Here is an 18,812-nt window from a genome sequence, read left to right as displayed (position 1 = left end):
TGAAAAAAAAAAAATTCTGCAGTCAATGGGATGACAATCAGGTGTGAGTGAGAGACCCTGTTTTATTTAAAGAAAGCGGATCCAGCAAAGCAAATCACACATACAACACATTTGTGGATGTGCATCATGGCTCAAACAAAGAAGGTGTCTGAGGACCTTAGAAAGAGAGTTGTTGATGCCCATAAAGCTGGAAAAGGTTACAAGACTATCTAAACCGTTTGGACTTCGACAATCAGCAGTCAAAGAAACTGTGTTCAAATGGAAGAAATTCTAGTGTGTTGTTACCCTACCAAGCAGTGGATGACTATCAAAGACTCCAACAGCAAGGCATCTAATAGAGGTTACAAAGGAACCCAGGGTAACTTCTAAGCAACTGAAGGCCAGTCTTACAATGGCGAATGTTGATGTTCATGAGTCCACCAGCTGGAGAACACAGAACAGCAATGGTGTATATGGCAGCGTAGCAAGGAGAAAGCCACTGCTCTCCCCACAAAATATTACTGACTGTCTAGTTTGCTAAAGATCAAGTGGACAAACCAGAAGGATTCTGGAAGAATGTTTTGTGGACAAAGGAAGCCAAAATAGAAGTTTTTTGATTAAATGAGGAGCAAAATATATAAGAATGCTTAATACAAAAATACAAAATATAAGAAACTTATCCCATCTGCGAAACGTGGTGGGAGAGTTTTGGTTTGGCCCTGTCTTGCTGCCTCTGAGCCTGGACAGCTTGCCATTATGGATGGTACAATGAATTCTTAACTATATGAGAGAATACTAAAGGAAAATGTCAATACATCTGTCCGTGAAGAGACAGTGAATCATGCAGCAAGGCAATGACCCTAAACACACAAGTTGTTCTACCAAACAATAGTTAAAGAGGAATAAAGTGAATGTTCTAGAATGGCCAAGTGCTGACCATAATCCAATTGAAATGTTGTGGAAAGACCTAAAGTGAGCAGTTCATGTAAGGAAACACACCAACATCCAAGAGCTGAAACTGTTCATAGAGGAATGGACTCAAATTCCTCCAAGTCAAAGTGCAGGATTGATCAACAGTTACCACAAACATTTAGGTGCAGTTGTTGCTGAACACAGGGGTCACACCAAATACAGAGAGAACGATCCACTTACCTTTGCAACACACAGATTTGTTATGGGATCATTTTTTCAATAAATACACAACCAAATATAATACATTTTGTTTCATTTGTTTAACTAGGATTTCTTCATCTACTTTCAATATCAGATGATGTTTTAGGTCACATTCATATAAAAATATAGAAAATTTGAAAGGGTTCACAAACTTTCAAACACCACTGTATGTATTATTTTTGCATAATATATATATAGTGCCAACACGGACTATCCTTGCTCCAGCCCATATGCACTAACTATAAAGAAAAATCTTGTAACACTTAAACATGTGCAGCTTTTGGGCTCTATGAAATCCTGAACCATGCATTGTGATTTGCTGAAGTATAAAAAAATGTGCGTGGCATAAAACAAACCTTCTTGGATTAGTAAAGTATTCCCGTGTAGATTGCTTTTCAGATGGGGCATTCTGCAATAACACATGCACTGCAGATCCTACTCAGGACATCTTGGAATAGCACTTTATTCACACTACACTCTTATAAGTGAATAACCTCTAATTGGGACTGCAAGATTATTTTGCTAGCTGTCATCTGACAAAAATGAGGCCTTGCTTGTTTCAGTTGGCAAGCTACACAGTAGATTTAAAGCAGCAGCATTTACTTAGCATGTGCATTTATTCACAGAAGTTGCCGAATTACTTGTATTTGTTGCTGCTGCTGCTGTTGTTGTAAGGCAGGAGAGAGCTGCAGTCTCTGTGATGGCAGGTTTTGCCCGGGTCTGTTCCCAGCAGAGCCAAGCTGAGACAACACTACAGAGAGGAGAAGGGGGGAAAGCAGGGAGGTCAAACTGGTAGAGCGGTGGATTAGGTGCATGAGAAACTATACATCAGGACAGCTATTTATTACACTGAAATTCTAAAGCAGGCAATTTCAATCTGAGGTCCTTCAGAGACTGTTTTAACCACAGCTCCTAATGGCCTACCAAGAGCTGATGGGTGTTAGGGATGCAGGGATTTGTGAGAAGTGGGGCGCAGGCAGGCCCGGACTGGCAATCTGTGGGTTCTGGCCAGAGGGGCTGCTGTAAAATGCCATAGACAGTCACTGTTTATTGGGCTGGTGGGGTCTGTTTGGGCCTCTGTACACCAGAAATGGAAGAGCCTATTTTGAATCTCAGTCCAAGAGTGGGTGCAGGTCTCTCATAGGATGTTGATTTTGGTCTGAACTGAAGGTGTTAGTGAAAAAGATGATCTCTTCTTTATGAGAGCTGAGGTTTTGCTGCATGATCTCTTAACACAAAAGAACGTGAAGGGAAGCTATAGCCAAAATGCTAACTGCCCCTAAGGGGAATGCAACACTCACACAAATGTCATTTTTGCGGTTTCTTTGGATAATGCAGTGTTCGTAGGTAAGCAAATAACCATGGTGCTTTGCATTTGCAGGGCAGGAAGATGCTGCTGCATACCTACTATATAAGGAACTGGAAGGTTTAATGAAAAATAATGTGCTTTACCCAAACTATGCAGATCTAATATTGCACATAAGGTATTTTCATCTACTGGTTACTATAGAGATCCGTCTGAATGTCAGTAGAGTATCGGACAAGTGCTAAATACTGCACAGCACATAGGATGAACACTGTTGCTATAGCTTACCTTTAGTAAAGCCCATAAAGGGGCAGCGTGGGAATAAACAGAAGACAAAGACTTAAGACTTGCCATACGTACCAGCTGCTTGGGGAGGCATGAAGCCGCCTACTCCGGTTAAGTTAATTACAGCTGCCTGCTGATCTTGGTTGCTAGAACCTTGGTCCATTCCCTGACAGAGAGAGCAGAGCACTTTAAATAAACGCAATATTATTATAAGCAATGATTCTAACTACGGCGGCTTTTCCTGCAGATGTTGCAGGCTTTACTTAATGGTGCAACGGTTACATGGGATCACACTTACATACAGCAATGTAATGGGCACAGAGGGCTATGGCAGATAAGACATCATGACCTACATGGTGCTCAAAAGGAATACCAAAATGTCCTTCCCTACCTGTCACCACTTCCCATTCTGGAGAATGTAATGCTGTGCCTATTGCACCAACTGCCAGTGGCAAGCAAGAACTGCTCGGAAATGCTCACATTGGTAATGCCAAGTATAATGGCACAACTGGCTCAATAAACAAAGGATTGCACCAGTATGAAAGTGGTGAGTGCCGTTACTTCTTTCTTCAGCCATGTGAATAGTGCTGGTGTGGCAATACGCCTGAGTCTGTACCACAGATATTTGAAGTAAAAAAAAAAAAAAAAAAGGGTCGTGCTTCCCAAAAAGATTTTTGTATATCTGGATTTGTAGAAAGCCAGAATGGGCGTGCCCCAGAGCAGCAAAGTTTCAGGGATGGCACCCACTCTGTCTGTGCCACATAGGAGGAGAAATATGGGAGCTGCACTGAGACAGCAGTCAGATCCACTGCCTGCCCAGGCCCCATGCAGCTCTCTCTTTTTTATAAAGCAAACAGGAGGGGAGTTTGTGGGTGCGAGTAGCAATGAGGTGGGCTTGAACTGAAAAAGTCTGACAACTGACCTAAAGGTATGGTGGGTGGCTTTGCCCAGGGCAAAAATTAGCATAATACTCAAAAAGTTAATGCATAACTTTGCAATTATAAGATAGCTTTATTAAAAAAATATATTTTAATTATTTACATTAATTGTACACCACTGCATGGCGGCCAATGTTCCCTACACCGCCCCCTCCCACTGACTGTGCAAGCTCTTGCCAGGAGATTGATGCCTAAAAAATGTTTTGCACAGAAGTCAGTGGGAGCGGTTCTGTATGCTTTGGCGCCATGCATTTAGGCTACTTAATTCATACAACTGCACCGTGTGCAAGAGCCCTTGTGCTTTAAAACAAAAACCATACTTGATAAATTCTGAGTCTCACCAATCTATAAAACTGCAGCTTCAATCTACAACATCCACGTGGCATTCTCACTGAAACCTGGGGGATGTTTATCCCCAGTATGGCTAATTGCTAGCTCTATGTTTAGAGTTTTATATCAGATTTTTGCGAAAAGCAATGCTGACCTTTAGTTGTCTGTGTGAACACATAAATCAGACATCCTTATTCATTAATCACAAACGATCCCTTAATAGCGCCGACTTTCTGCACTTTTACAACTGATATATTGCTTGTTTATCAGAGAAATACCTTTGGGTTTGGAATTAGTTCTCCAAGCTGATTTATGATGGGAGGCTGATTTGTAGATAGGCCATGTGTTTGTAATTAAACAGTAAAAAAGGTTTTGCTTGGAATGCCCTGCAGAATGGATTATTCCCTCCAGGCTACACGCCCTCCATGTTTGCTTATACACTAAATACCAAAAGAAGTGCATTTATGGCTATTAGAGTGTCTCTCACTTACCTTGATGGCTCTGCTTTGTGGACATTTAAGTTAAGGGCACAGGGAGTGTCACATTTTGAAGCAGCCATAAAACATGCTACCAATGCATCTCAACTCACCAACAACTGACTTATGACTTGTGTTTCCAGACAACTACTGCACTTTCAGGCATTACACTCAAATCAATGGGTTTGATCTTGGGTGCTCTGTTCCCATGTTTTCTGCCTGCTTAAAGGGGATGTTCAGCTTTTTGTTGACATTTGTTCAACAAGTCCCTAAAAGCTTCACAATAGCTAAGGGATGCCAGGGTCTGGCCTTGTTATGCTAAACCCCTAATAAACATATGATTATAAAGACTGAAAATATGATGGACCCATCATCCTATATACCACACCTACATGGGCTGGATTATAATAGAGATGGCGAGAAAAGCATATGAAGACCATGGGCAAGTGAAAGGAACACAAAGTGGGCCTCCGGCTGGATATATGCAAACCAACCTTGTAGCCAGATGATACCGCAAGTTGATCCATTCCTTACTCCATCAGTAAGTGCAGTATGTCAATGCAACCTTGGAGAGGCAAGCTTTATACGGGCACATGTACAGTCATATGAAAAAGTTTGGGAACCTCTCTTAATGCTTAGGGATTTTGTTTATCGTTGGCTGAGCTTTCAAAGTAGCAACTTCCTTTTAATATACAACGTGCCTTATGGAAACAGTAGCATTTCAGCAGTGACAAAGTTTATTGGATTAACAGAAAATATGCATCATAACAAAATTAGACAGGTGCATAAATTTGGACACCCCAACAGAGATATTACATGAATACTTAGTTGAGCCTCCTTTTGCAAATGTAACAGCCTCTAGACACCTATAGCCTTTGGTGAGAGCCTGGATTCTGAATGGCGGTATTTTTGAACATTTGTCCATACAAAATCTCTCCAGTTCAGTTACATTTGATGGCTGCCGGGCAGGGTCACCCCCATTTAAGTCGGGGACTGTGACGGCCATTCCAGAATATTGTACTTCTCCCTCTGCATAAAGGCCTTTGTAGATTTCCAACTGTGTTTAGGGTCATTGTCTTGTTGGAATATCCAACCCCTGCAAAACTTCAACTTTGTGACTGATGTTTGAACATTATCCTGAAGAATTTGTTGATATTGGGTTGAAATCATCCTTGACTTTAACAAGGGCCCCAAGCCGCCAAACTAGCCACACAGCATGATGGAACCTCCACCAAATGTGACAGTAGGTAGCAAGTGTTTTCCTTGGAATGCGGTCTTGTTATTCCGCCATGCAAAGTGCTTTTTTACTGACCAAATAACTAAATTTTTTTGTGGCGTGAGTGCAGAAAGGCCTTCCTTCTCATTACCCTGCCATACAGATGTTCTTTGTGCAAATAGCGCTGAATTGTAGAATGATGTACAGATACACCATCTGCAGCAAGATGTTCTTGCAGGTCTTTGGAGGTGATCTTTGTCTTGTCTGTAACCATTCTCACAATCCTCCGCATATGCCGCTCCTGTATTGTTCTTGGCCTGCCAGACCTGGGTTTTACAGCAACTGTGCCTGTGGCCTTCCATTTCCTGATTACATTCCTTACAGTTGAAAATGAGTTTAAACCTCTGAGATAGCTTTTTGCTTTTTGTAGCCTTCCCCTAAACCATGATACTGAACAATCTTTGTTTTCAGATCTTTTGAGAGTTGCTTTGAGGATCCCATGCTGTCACACTTCAGAGGAGAGTCAAACAGAATCACAACTTGCAATTGGCCACCTTAAATACAGTTTCTCATGATTGGACACGCCTGCCTATGAAGTTCAAAGCTTAACGAGCTAATCCAACCAATTTGGTGTTGCCAGTAATCAGTATTGAGCAGTTACATACATTCAAATTAGCAAAATTACAAGGGTACCCAAATTTTTGCACTGCCAGTTTTTCACATTTGATTTAATTTCATACTAAATACTGCTTCACTAAAAATCTTTGTTCAGAAAACACCCCAGTACTCAGATGTTACTGGGAAAGGAAAGACATACCACTTTTATCTTTTTTGTTGAAAGTGGAGTAAATTATTATGCAGGCTGAGAGGGGTTCCCAAAGTTTTTCAAATGACAGCATTTCTGCACTTGCTAGTTGGGGACACAAGCTATAATTCTATGTCAGTCCTATAGCAAGGATTTCGGTTTATATAAAATGATATATTTATAGTATGCTAGGTAGGAATTGAAAGGCAGTTATATACAAGATGGTCTCTATAGTGGCTTAAAAGGAAGAACAGGAAACCCAGATGTTACGCACATGTCCTTTATGGAAACATTCAGGTAGACATTCATATGTGTTTCAATATGGAATTCTTACCGCTGGTAACAGTCCCAGCTGTTCTCCCTGCTGCTGTGGGCTGGAAGTTGATGTCTGTTGGGGCTGTTGAGGTGAAAACTGGGAGACTTGCTGCTGCTGCTGCTGCTGCATGGGGTTGAATAGGATGGGAGCACCAGAAAGCTGTTTTAAAGATGACACCCAAATTCAGAAACAATATATCTCTCCAAGATATCAGTGCAATTACACAGTGTGATTGTATAAACTTCCTATGCAGTGCTTAGGCTACAAGTATACATTTGGTGCATGGAACCTTAAAACTTATATTACATATTATTACTATTAAAGGGTTTATATATGTGAACTTATGAACCATTAACATGCACATTTGCTGCTGCTACCAGCACAGGTAGTAAATACTGAGATCTTTTGGTGGTGGTTTAACCATGGTCGGGAAGGGTACAAACTACAAAAGCACAGGTGCAAGCTTTTAAGTTTTTCACACTTTGCACCCTGCCAAACTGTAAGGGCCCACAGGCACAGGTACTTGCTGTCCAGATGAATACAGTGCTGCCTGTGTGCAAAACAGCTGTATTCATGAGAGGGGGCCTGAGGAAGGCATGCCGGCACCCCCCACTGGCTCCCTACCCAAGCTAGCTTTGGAGCACCAACAGGTGCAGGGTGCAAATGAGTTCTGAAGGACAGCGTCTTACTTCACTTGCACTTGCATCTAGGGTATTGGTATATAACCCTCCCATGTTTACAGCAGATAAAACTCTACCATTGGGAGACCACTCTACCACTTGGGACTCTATCATACCTCAAATAGGCTTCTGAACATTTGAGAAACCGGAATCCTTTTCTCTTTATATTTAAATGAAAAATAATTGGGTTCTCAAATACAAGAAAACCTGTGTTATTTGTTTTGTGTTCCCCATACAGTATCAGGAAAAAAAGGGATATATTTTCAGCAATGGTGAGATTTGTCTTAACAGAATAAGAAAACCCTGGGTGATTTTCACCCATGCGTCTGCTATAGATCCCAGTTAACTTAATTTTACTTATTTCCCTAACTACAAGGTACACAGAGATATACAGACATTCATTAAAAGATGGATAAAGGCAGGTGGGGTAACACAATGGGAAAAACAGACAGGAAGATACCACTCCAGAAGCTGGGATAAGGGGTAATAGATAACACATCAGAGACAGAAGCTAGCAGGTAACCAGGACCAGACTGGCAATCTGTGGATTCTGGCAAATGCCAAAGGGGCTGCTAAGATGCCATGGACAATTACTACTGATTGGTGGAGGGCTATTTGGGCCCATGTGTATTTGAATCCCAGTCATGGCATGCAGGTAACAAACAGAGGAAAACAAAAGGGTGATGCACCTCACTAGGCAGGTAAAAGTGAAAGAGAGAGAGTAGGTGGTGGAGGACAGGGATAAGAAGATACACCCCATAGAGTCCTGATCCTACCCAAACCCAGTATCACATGATTTATATTCCATCACTGTAACTATGCTCCTTTTGACTGCAAGAAGGGATAGCCAGAGCTAATAAGTGCTACATAATTACCATCTGATCAAATTGGCATTATAAATAAGTATAATAAAATTAATATGATAATTATATATAATGAATTATACTAAAATAATAATATTACGGGTATGGGACCTGTTATCCCAAATGCTTGGGACCAGGGGGTTTCCTGGATAAAGGATTTTGCTGTAATTTGGATCTCCCTACCTTTACTCTGCTAAAAGATTATGTAAACTTGGATTAAACCCAGTAGGACTCCAATAATATTAATTATGTTATTAATTACATCTTAGTTAGGGTCAAGTACAAGGTACCGTTTTATTATTACAATGAAAAAGGAAATCATTTTTAAAATTATTTGCTTATAAAGGAGTTTACGGGAGATGGCCTTCCCATAATTCAGAACATTCTGGATAATGGTTTCCAGATAACAGATCCCATACCTGTAGTAATAATAATATCATTATTATTATTATTAATAAGTGAAGCTATTTGTTACTTAACACAAATAAAGTATAGTTTCAAGCAAGCCCTTATGCATCTATTTCTACCACTGAACAGTGATAAATTGAGAAAGAGAAACCGGATCTGGTATGAATGTAATAAATGTGCTTGCATCAATCAATGGACACTTTAGGTTGATCTCAAATTACAAGCCAACAAGAGAGATCAAACAATTGCTCTGTTAATACATGAACATAGCCAGAAGCACCTCTCATCATCAGAAAGCCAAGCATGGGATACCAGATGCTCAGCAGTAGAGACAGACTTGGCTGGCCATACAGGTTGTCAGGAGAGATGATTGATTTGGCCACTCAAGTGGTGAATTAAACCTGACTGAGCCAACTGTTTGGCCCCCTAGGCTAATAATTGCATCATACTGGGGGCTTGTGTAAAGTTGTGTGGAAAGATCTGGATCTGCGGCCCAGTGCAGCCTTTCCCCAACATGGCATACAGCCAGCACGATCCTCATCAGATATTGTGTATTGGCACCATACACAGGCCAGGAAACTGCCAGCTGGGTCTGGGGTTGCTGAATAGACTTTTAATATTTGTCCCCAGTATTGGCAAGTTGTACAGCTACAATCTGATAGGCAAGTCTTACAACTTCATATACACACTCACAAACACACAATGTTTTCCTTGTTTGGAAACGCTGGTTGTCATAATTACCTGCAGCAGATTTAAAGGCCTCAGACCTGAAGTATTTTTTAAGCCAAACGGGCCACCTGTTAAGAAAAATCCTTTGTTTAAAAGTCAAACCAAGTTTTGCCAAGCAGCATAGCTTAATGGAATTATAAGGAATCTTTGCTGCCAGAATTATAAACATAATAACATTTAAATGTGTATCTGAATATCTAATAGCAATATAAAAGCCTGAAATTAGCTCTTTAGGTATAAACTTATTGACTATGTACAAGATTCCTACTTATAGGCTGGTTTCATTGCAAGATGACAATGTTATGAATTAGGGGAAGGAACACAAATTCCTATCATGATTACATGACACAGCAGCACTGGAAAATAATGATATTAAAATGTATAAGAAGCCATTTAATGTATAAAATATAGAAATCTACTGGATATAACTTCAGTGATATTTATATATATTTAGCTGCTCTATATTTCTGCTCTATAAAAGCATTTTTCTGGGTATTTGCAAATATTATTCACATATAAGCGATAGCGACACTAAGAAATAGAGATCTATAATTTGGTTCTCCATACTGTAGGTTTACTAAATATCATTTAACCATTAAATAGTCCCAATAGGATTGTTTTGCCACCAATATGGACTTATGCAGCTTAGTTACCATTAAGTACAAGGGACTGTTTTATTATTACAGAAATAAAAGGAATTTTTCACAATTTGAATTATTTGTTAAAAATTCCCATAATGCAGAGCTTTCTGGTTAACAGATTTCATATCTGTTTCTTTTTCAAAGAAGCCAAGTCCATCTACAGGCAATGAACAAGAATAATCCTTGAAACCTGGCCTAGACTGGCAATCTGTGGGTTCTGGCATATGCCAGAGGGGCGGCTGTAAGGTGCCATAGTCACTATTTATTGGGCTGGTGGGGGCTATTAGACTGCTGTTAGACCCTAGAATTTCAGGCCTAATTTTTAATAACTGTAAACCGTTTCACATGTCATATCATTAATTTAACATGAGATATCTCTTACACTGATATAAGCCCTGGACTCTCTAGAACTGAGGGATAATATTTTAAGAGGGATCCTATTACAGTCCTTCCTCCAAAACATATATATGCTTTCAACATTTGTAATAATAATAATAATGATCTAACCATCACCCATGACTAGACAATACCAACCTGCCTGTGAGGCAGACTGCATGGCAGCCGGCAATGCCCCTGGCACTAGACTTCCTGATGGTAAAATGCCACTCAGATTTATCCCTGCAGGGGTAATGGCACCAGTGTTACACCCCAATATTGGATTTGAGCCACTCATCAGTGTCTGAGGACCACTGTGAAACAGGAAAAACAAAGCATTAATTGCTGCTGGAATGTATAAAAAGCCAATGACTGTGTTCTATATCTTGTGTTTATTGGGCCATTTTACATAGAATTAAAAAGCTGCATTAACATCTGGCAAATACATTCCCAAACACACGTGCAAAGAAATGTTTTTGGAACTTGCCACTTGCCTGTGGCATGTAATTCCTCAGAGTGAAAAGTTCCAGTATGAGGGGGGGTGGGACACTGAATGGGACAGAAGGGCTCCATATTGTGCATACAGGCCAGCACAACTTCCCATGCATGCATCATGGACGCACTGTGTTATTAGGATGTTTGGCCCATTCTACTTGATCAAATAACAGCAGGCTTGCCGGGGGGTGCAGGGCTTAGATCTACTGAAGTACACGGGGAAGATCCACTCAACATAAAATAGTTATGATGGCTAGTACTCAGCAAGTATACCTACAAAATTAAATTTGTGGCCCTATCATTACCACCAAGCATAAAATGTGGTTTCCCGGGAGTAAGCCATGTAACGCTGTGAATTCATTTCCGCTGTCCATATAATGACTGCACAATGCTGGTTGCTGGCAGTGGGGCTGTATAGTGTTGCTTGTACTGATAAATACATCTTCTTAAAAAATGTGAATTCCCTAAAATCCACATTGTTTCAGATCATGAATTGTGTTATATGATACAAGCATAGATTTCAGTGTTCTGCTTATTACTTAGATACTTGAGAAGTCAATTTGATGTGTTCCTCACTTGAACTGATGCAATTTGGAGGATTTTCCAAAGTCTACACAACACTTCACACTAATTATGTAAGAATATTATGCACAAAAGTAACAGGAAATAGTCACTTATCTTTCTATATGAAAATAATGTGTTTGAGAGAGCTCACCAACAAACAAGAGGGATACTGGGCTTGTAAAACCCATGCTAATCCAACCCCACAAATAGAAAAGAAGGTGACAGCTAAGAATAAAAGGATAGAAAGGCGCCAGGGTGCAGAAAACTTACCATACAGAGCCAACTACATTGATGAAGTTTAGTCCAGTAGGATTTGCCATGACCTGGGTGGAGGAGGTTCCTGTAGTGATAGATGTTACCATGGTGGATAGTGGGATGGTCATTACAGGCAAGCCCTGACCCAGAGACATTTGCTGCTGAGCAAATGGAGTTAACAAAGTGGCCTGTGAATTAAAGCTTGAATCTTGGGGTGTAGGGGTAACAGAAGGGGTGATAGGAGTTGAGTTCAAAGCATCAGGAGGATGCGGAGTCGATGATGGGGTGTTGGTTGGTGTAGGAGTAGATGGTTTGGGAGTTCCAGATCCTGCTCATTGAAAAAAATAAAAAAGTGCTAGTACAAAACCGCATTTATCCCCAAAAAAAGTTTGTCTTATTTCCCACTTAACATAAAATAGAATCTATAGAAGATGCATGTCTGACACCAGGCCAAAGCTTTACACTCTTGTTTGTTATATACGCATAAAGGCTGCACAGATATGAACTTTCATAACCTCCATCCCCAGTGAAAAAGACGGAAATAAAACACCTTATTAACAGGTTGCAAATGCTTCAAACCCATTTAATTGCAAAACAAAAGAGAATGATATCATATTCTGTTAGTAACGTGCCAGACGCTGGCAGTTGAAGCACACGGTCATTTTTTTTTTTTTCAAACTCCAAAAAATTAGTCATCTGCATCCATATTTTAAATACATTACATATATCAAACTGGTTCACATAAAGCATGCAAATAAAAAAAATAGAAAAAAAAAAATAAAAAGTAATCACAAAAGTCATTTCAGAGCCTTGAGGCTGCATTAAGCCAGAGTTGCCTGCACAGCATTCACAAAGCTGACCATAATGCAACAGAAATGTCTGCAAAGTGGAACTGCAATGGCTTTTGGGCATTATTTTTTAATGTCTCCAGCATATTTCATGCGCTACTTCTAATACCTTGCAGGCAGCTATAAATTTTAAAAACATTACATAATGCAGTTCAAATGTCATCATACCATTCATTGCACTTCGCGACTAGATATTATATATAAGTTACGCACAGACAAAGCAAAAAGCCGTAGCAGCTCCATTGTACTTCTATTTAAAAACAGCAGCTTTTAAAAAGGCAAATCCTTTAATGGGATTTCAGAGGTCTGACATTTTAAGAGGGGTTTTTAGCCTGCAGCTGCTTTTGAACCGCAAGTGACAGCCACCCCGGTATGGAGATGCTGGAAGTTGAAGTTCAACAACTGGCAGGCCCCAGTTTGGACAACCCTGTTTTAGTTTGCAATGGAAACCAGTTGGGTATCCAAGGGATTAAATGCCCCATTATACAACTGGAAGCACAATGTACTTCCTTTCATCACATAGAATACCTGATAGCATAAAAGTAAATAGTTCTAGCATCAAGCCATTATTAATACGTATACACAAAGGGTGCATACAGAAATGTACAGGGAAGAAAAACAAGGACAGTTACATTTAACATAAAATACATACAAATAACAGAAGACCTTTCTAAAATTCAACAAGCACTGGGGCGCACACAAGTAGACAAGTTGGCATCAGAAATCCATCAGAATGAAGGGTTTAATCTTGAAGACCTTCACACCAATGGCCTATAGAGATTTAGTGGAGAATTTAGGTCGTGACTCACTTTGTGAAGAGCTGGCGGGGGACATTGCCCCTGGAGAAAGCATTCCAACCTGATTATGGTCCACTGACTGCTTCCGAGAGATACTTGGGGGCTTGTTGGGAGGAGGGGTTGTGGACTTGAGATGGCTACTTGCCTGCAGGGGACTAAAAATATTACCTGAAAAGGAACAAGTATAAAATATGGGTTAGCAAAGTGTATATAAAAACCAAACACACACACTAAAACACAAATGGAAATCTCTGTGAGAAGTACAATCAACGTTTCAGAAAACAATTACATTTCTAACATTTGATATGTGTCTGTGTAATATTTTCAATTACATACAGGGTTGAAATGATTCGCAAATCATTGAATTCGGTTTTTATTCACGTTACACAAGGTTTTTTTGGAAACAGGTTATAAAAAGGATGGTATTATAGTAGCAAAGAATGAGAAGGCTAAAGCTTTATAGGTAGAACTTTTCACAGAATCAAGTTAATGTAAATGTATGCTAAAGAACCTCTCATGTAAATGACTAGGGCCTAGATCCTACATTATAGAATAGGCTTAAACAAGATAGTAGATGAGGAATTGACTGCTTCACCTGTAAAGACCAACCCCAATTTTTTTTTAAATAAATGGAAATATTATTTTTCAGAGACTCTGAAGAAGCAAGTGTGCTGAAACATTAATTTTTTTTACAGTTTTACAGAAACCACACTGTACTAGTAAGCCTGCTTACAGCAATTTATCATTGTTTTTATACAAAAAAATGAATTATTCCAGGATGTGTCAAACTTGCAGGTGAGCTGGGTGCAAAAGTAATAGATGAAATTCACATTAAGAGTACAGTTATCCTGCATATCTAGTGACTGATAATTAATGGGCAAGACTTGCCATAAATTATTGGACATGCATGTGTAACGACAATTTTAGACAAAAAAATTAGAAAAAAAAATAGAAAAAAAAAATTGCTTTCCCATAATGCTGAAAATGAATGTGATCTCTGCAAATGCAAACACTGTAAAAACAGGTTTTATTTACAAGCGTATAATCATAAAAAGACCAAACTAACACCAAGATAAATTAAGCTTGGCAGTTCCAGCCTGTGAAATATATACAGAGTTAGTAAAGAGAATTACACAAACGCTACTGTGAGGCTAGAAGGAAGGCTGACCATTTCAGCATGAAGATGTAGCTATAACCATTTCCCATATATCTATTCTTTCTTATACCTCTATTTCTAATGGTTATTGGTTATGGGTTATGTTTCCCTTCATACTGTGAACATTTAAATGCTCTGCTCATTCACAAATGAAAACAAGAAAATTATCTCGGTGCCATGCGTTATTATTATTGTGACAATAATATGTGCATTTCATGTGAAGCATTACCTGAAGAACTAGATGCAGAGCCTGGAGGAAGTTTTATGGGAGGTGGCCTGTGCTTGACACCTTTTCCCAAAACGGAGGACTGAACAGAGCCTGTGATACTGTCAGACTGCTAGCCAAAAAAAAGAAAAATGCAAAGCATTAATGAATTAGCAACTATACAGAATTTTACATAATTATTTGCAGGTATCAATGTTGTGTTCTGATGAATAACAATATTATGTACTGTATATGTACAAGGTGGTACAACTAGTTTGTATGAGATGATGAATCTTTTGGGCCTGTCAAGAATGTGCTAAACAAGCCAAGCAATTTAAACTATAAGTGATTGAAAACACTTATTGTCTGCCTGCAAGGAAATGTGGCCTGTGAAGAATTACTGAATGCTTATTTGAGCCACCTAACAGAACAACAAACAGGCCATCAAGTGAGTGAAAAGAAAATCTCTACAGGAAAGCAACGTAGAAGATGATAAAAAAAAGGTTATTTGAAAAAAAATACAGCAATACCTTGTAGCCCTGAATAACTACAGGAGACAGACACTTCAATATGCCTTCAACCTGCAGATATAAAGGGTGCGGTTTTCATTTGAAATTATAAAGAACACTGGCTCCACTTCTCCAAACTTTCCTTTACTATGTTTATCTGTATTCAGGGATTATTGAAAAAGAAAAACTGCCAAATTTGTTTTTAGATATGGCTGCAGGAGGTGAGGAAGGATTTGTAGCTTTTCTCACTCTAAGCACCATGATGATTTTTCTGTTTGCTTAGTCTTCAAACCCTACTCCTAAGAATCCATGTTTCAATAAATTGCAGTCATGAGATCTAAAGAGATTGAAACAGGCTGTCTGCCAGTTTGGATTTATGGCTCTGAATTATTAGGCTATATCTGTGCTATTAAAGTGATGCTGACATGTTCCCCTAAATAGCCATAGGAACGAATCAGCATTGCTAGAAAAACACATGCAGTACTATTTTCCTGACAAAACTTCCCTTAAAGTGCCCTTAAAGTTCCCTTAAAATGTGATGCAAATGGAGGGGATATATACAATATAAATTATGTGGTCTGGGTGGGGGAGATGTGCCCAACTTATATACATGGTAGGAAAATGCAGGCTTTACATGTCCTTTAAACTGTCAGTTCTGGATGCACAGTTGGCCACAGGGACATAAAGTCATTTTCATGTCCCCTTCTTATTATTTCCTTAAGTTAGGGTTACGGTCTCTAACCCCAGGTTTTTACCCTCCCATTATTTTTTCCTTAAGTTAGGGTTACGGTCTCTAAACCCAGGTTTTTATCCTCCCATTATTTCCTTAAGTTAGGGTTACGGTCTCTAACCCCAGGTTTTAAGGCAATATCAGTGACACAAGGCATAGGAATAACTTTTCCAAAGGCCTTTTTTTGATTCTTTCAAGATTTCAGTTGTCATACCATTTGAATCCACCAATACTTAACCCAGTTATTGAAGCAGCAATGGAAACACTGCTCCATTAGTTAATGATTTTCAGGATTAGGGCTAATAATTTCTCAAATACCTGTACCTCAATTTCTTTGCCAGGAGAAAGCTGATTATGGCTGAGCGAGGATCCGGTGCTATGACTCAACTTCACAACACCCTTGGTTTCAATTTCAAACAAGTCAAGATACTGATTGACAACCCTGCAAGAATTATAGGAGAATGTATATCTGTTATAGCCTGGCTTTTTTGTTGAGAACTGCCATCTTCGTTAGATCGTCATGTTAATGGACAAACAGTGATTAACTTAATAATGGGTCACAGTCATATAGCCTTAATATACATTAAACAACAGCCCCAGAAGCTCCACAGATTGTGCACTCACCTGTCAATTTCAATCTTAGATCCAATAAGGAATCTACAATTGAAAAATAGACATATATAAATACACCATTACACAAATAAAAAACAGTTCAACTAGTTTCATGGCATTGCCCTACAATTCTACTTCTGATTTTCTTTCCAATAAAGAGAGGAACAGCTTCTCAAATTCTTTATACTGTGGCATTAATTATGTCTACCTTGGTTATGGGAAATAATTTAACAAGAAGTTCACAACTCACTGAGAGGGGGAGAGGCTGTAGTCATTATCATCATGGCTTTTTGAAGTCTGCAATTTGCCGAAGTAGAGAGGATTGCCTACATTCTGGAAAACGGTCAGCTTTGCTTTCTGGAATGGGCTGCCACTTTCACATTCAAATATGTAATCCTCTTTCATCTCCTGAAATGGAAAATAATGGAAAATAATGTCAAGGCATTAGTTGTGTAATATCTGACAAAATAACTTATTTTCTACACAATATCAATCCATATCAACATAAGAAAATGTATTAGGAAATAATGTCTGTTAGTGTGTGTGTATGCATCAATTTGCTGGCACAGCACCAACATTTATGTAAATGGTTAGATTTAATTTCAGGACACCGTCAATTTACAATGTTATTAATTCCATTAACCAGCTATCAGGGCAGCCATATCTTGGAAAACATATTCTGCATCTGGTGTAAGGTGATCGGGCTGCATGGAAGGTAGAGCCTGGCACAGAATGGCAAGCCAGGTGTAAATGGCAAGTATGCATACAGCAATAGCCCTGGTGTTAAGAGAAGGTCCTTAAACAGTGCTGCCATTAGTGGGGGAAGGGAGTGTAGTCATGGGCCATGACAGTATGGGGGCCAAAGAGAAGACCATTCATGGGATGTAAAGGGAATGGGGCTGTGGGGCTGATAATAAGCTAGAACTTAGCTCCCCCCTCCCCTTTTTTTATTAGGGCCCCATTCAGCTTACTTAGGAGTTCCTACTACCCAGGGGACCCATGTCGGCAATGTTCTAATTATTAGGACCCCCTGGGAGAGGAGGGCCCTGCTAATTTAGTAGTATGGGGCCTCATGATTTCGGATTGTGGCTCTGCACTTAACACACTGTCAGGTCTACCAGACAAACCACAAGACTCACTTTACCATTATGATTGCGGCATTGCCACTTTCCAGTACGCATTATTTGTTCTTTATGTTTGCCGCTATAATTTTCCAAAGATAAAGGCTGCATCAGCCTAGTGCCTAGTTGCTGTGGTGCAGTTTGCTACATAGAGGTTTGCCCACTTTGCAGGAGCAGAGGTAGTGTTCCCCTTGCTCGGTTTGTAATACAAATGCAACCTGGTGCAAATGTTTGACTTTGTATCAGAAATGAATAATAAATAATTTCAAGGCAATATCACTTTAACGTGTTTAACAATGGATACTCTCCTCAAACGAATTAACAACTTTGGACAGTGTACTAAACACTCCAAAACCAGCTGCACTACAGGATACACCTCATATCTAAAACAGTATAACAATAGTAAACAGTAAAAGTGTTTTAGTAATTAAAATATAATGCATCAGTAAAACGGGTGTCTTTGGTTCAGAAACAATACTATAGCTTATATAAAGAAGCTGCTGTGTAGCAACGTAGGCAATTAAAATAGGGCTTAATGGTTAAATAGTGTATAACAGGTAAGCTCTGCAAAACACCATTATATAGTACAGAATTAATCTGTTGTGTAATCTGAGCCTTTTTTTTTTCCTTTGAATGGCTGCCCCCATGGCTACACAGCAGCTTTTTAAATAGAAATTATTTCTGAAACAAACACACCAGTTTTATCAGTGTAGAGCCACATTACATTTTAATTACTTACAGATCCTTTAAGATGTCCATGGTAAAACATGTGAGGATGATTTGGAAAGGGAAAACTAGAATGGGAAAATAGGACAAAAGGTGATGGCAAACGGGCTACAGCACAATAAAAAGCTGCCAAAAGAAGAAGCAAAAAGAGGGAATCAAGGGAAAGAAAATGGCAATGATGTAAAGAACATTACCCCTCTTTTTTCAGGGTGTAATTCAATCAGTTTCATATGTATGCTTGCTTTATGAAGTTATGATAATGTAGCATAAACAG

General features: G+C 39.3%; 1 protein-coding gene across 5 annotated transcripts in view; it reads right to left on the bottom strand.

Moving 5' to 3' along the window:
* Positions 1 to 18,812, bottom strand: part of supt20h (SPT20 homolog, SAGA complex component) — a 46,255-nt gene that overhangs the window by 1,021 nt on the left and 26,422 nt on the right. Inside the window, exons 14-25 of one of the 5 annotated variants that reach the window (XM_004912027.4) lie at positions 16,942 to 17,099; positions 16,704 to 16,736; positions 16,404 to 16,521; positions 15,371 to 15,421; positions 14,865 to 14,973; positions 13,492 to 13,647; positions 11,850 to 12,162; positions 10,680 to 10,834; positions 9,517 to 9,572; positions 6,843 to 6,983; positions 2,819 to 2,909; positions 1,794 to 1,903 (exon numbers count right to left, since the gene is read on the bottom strand). In XM_004912027.4, the coding sequence (XP_004912084.2) occupies positions 1,794 to 1,903; positions 2,819 to 2,909; positions 6,843 to 6,983; positions 9,517 to 9,572; positions 10,680 to 10,834; positions 11,850 to 12,162; positions 13,492 to 13,647; positions 14,865 to 14,973; positions 15,371 to 15,421; positions 16,404 to 16,521; positions 16,704 to 16,736; positions 16,942 to 17,099 (1,491 nt within the window). The remainder of the gene's footprint in view (positions 1 to 1,793; positions 1,904 to 2,818; positions 2,910 to 6,842; positions 6,984 to 9,516; positions 9,573 to 10,679; positions 10,835 to 11,849; positions 12,163 to 13,491; positions 13,648 to 14,864; positions 14,974 to 15,370; positions 15,422 to 16,403; positions 16,522 to 16,703; positions 16,737 to 16,941; positions 17,100 to 18,812) is intronic. The other 4 variants (XM_004912030.4, XM_004912028.4, XM_004912029.4 and 1 more) reach the window with 4 other exon arrangements.

Source organism: Xenopus tropicalis, chromosome 2 (genome assembly GCF_000004195.4).
Source record: "Xenopus tropicalis strain Nigerian chromosome 2, UCB_Xtro_10.0, whole genome shotgun sequence".
Lineage (NCBI taxonomy): Eukaryota > Metazoa > Chordata > Amphibia > Anura > Pipidae > Xenopus > Xenopus tropicalis.
Note: the sequence above shows the minus strand (reverse complement) of the source record. Positions and strands in the feature narration are given on the sequence as shown.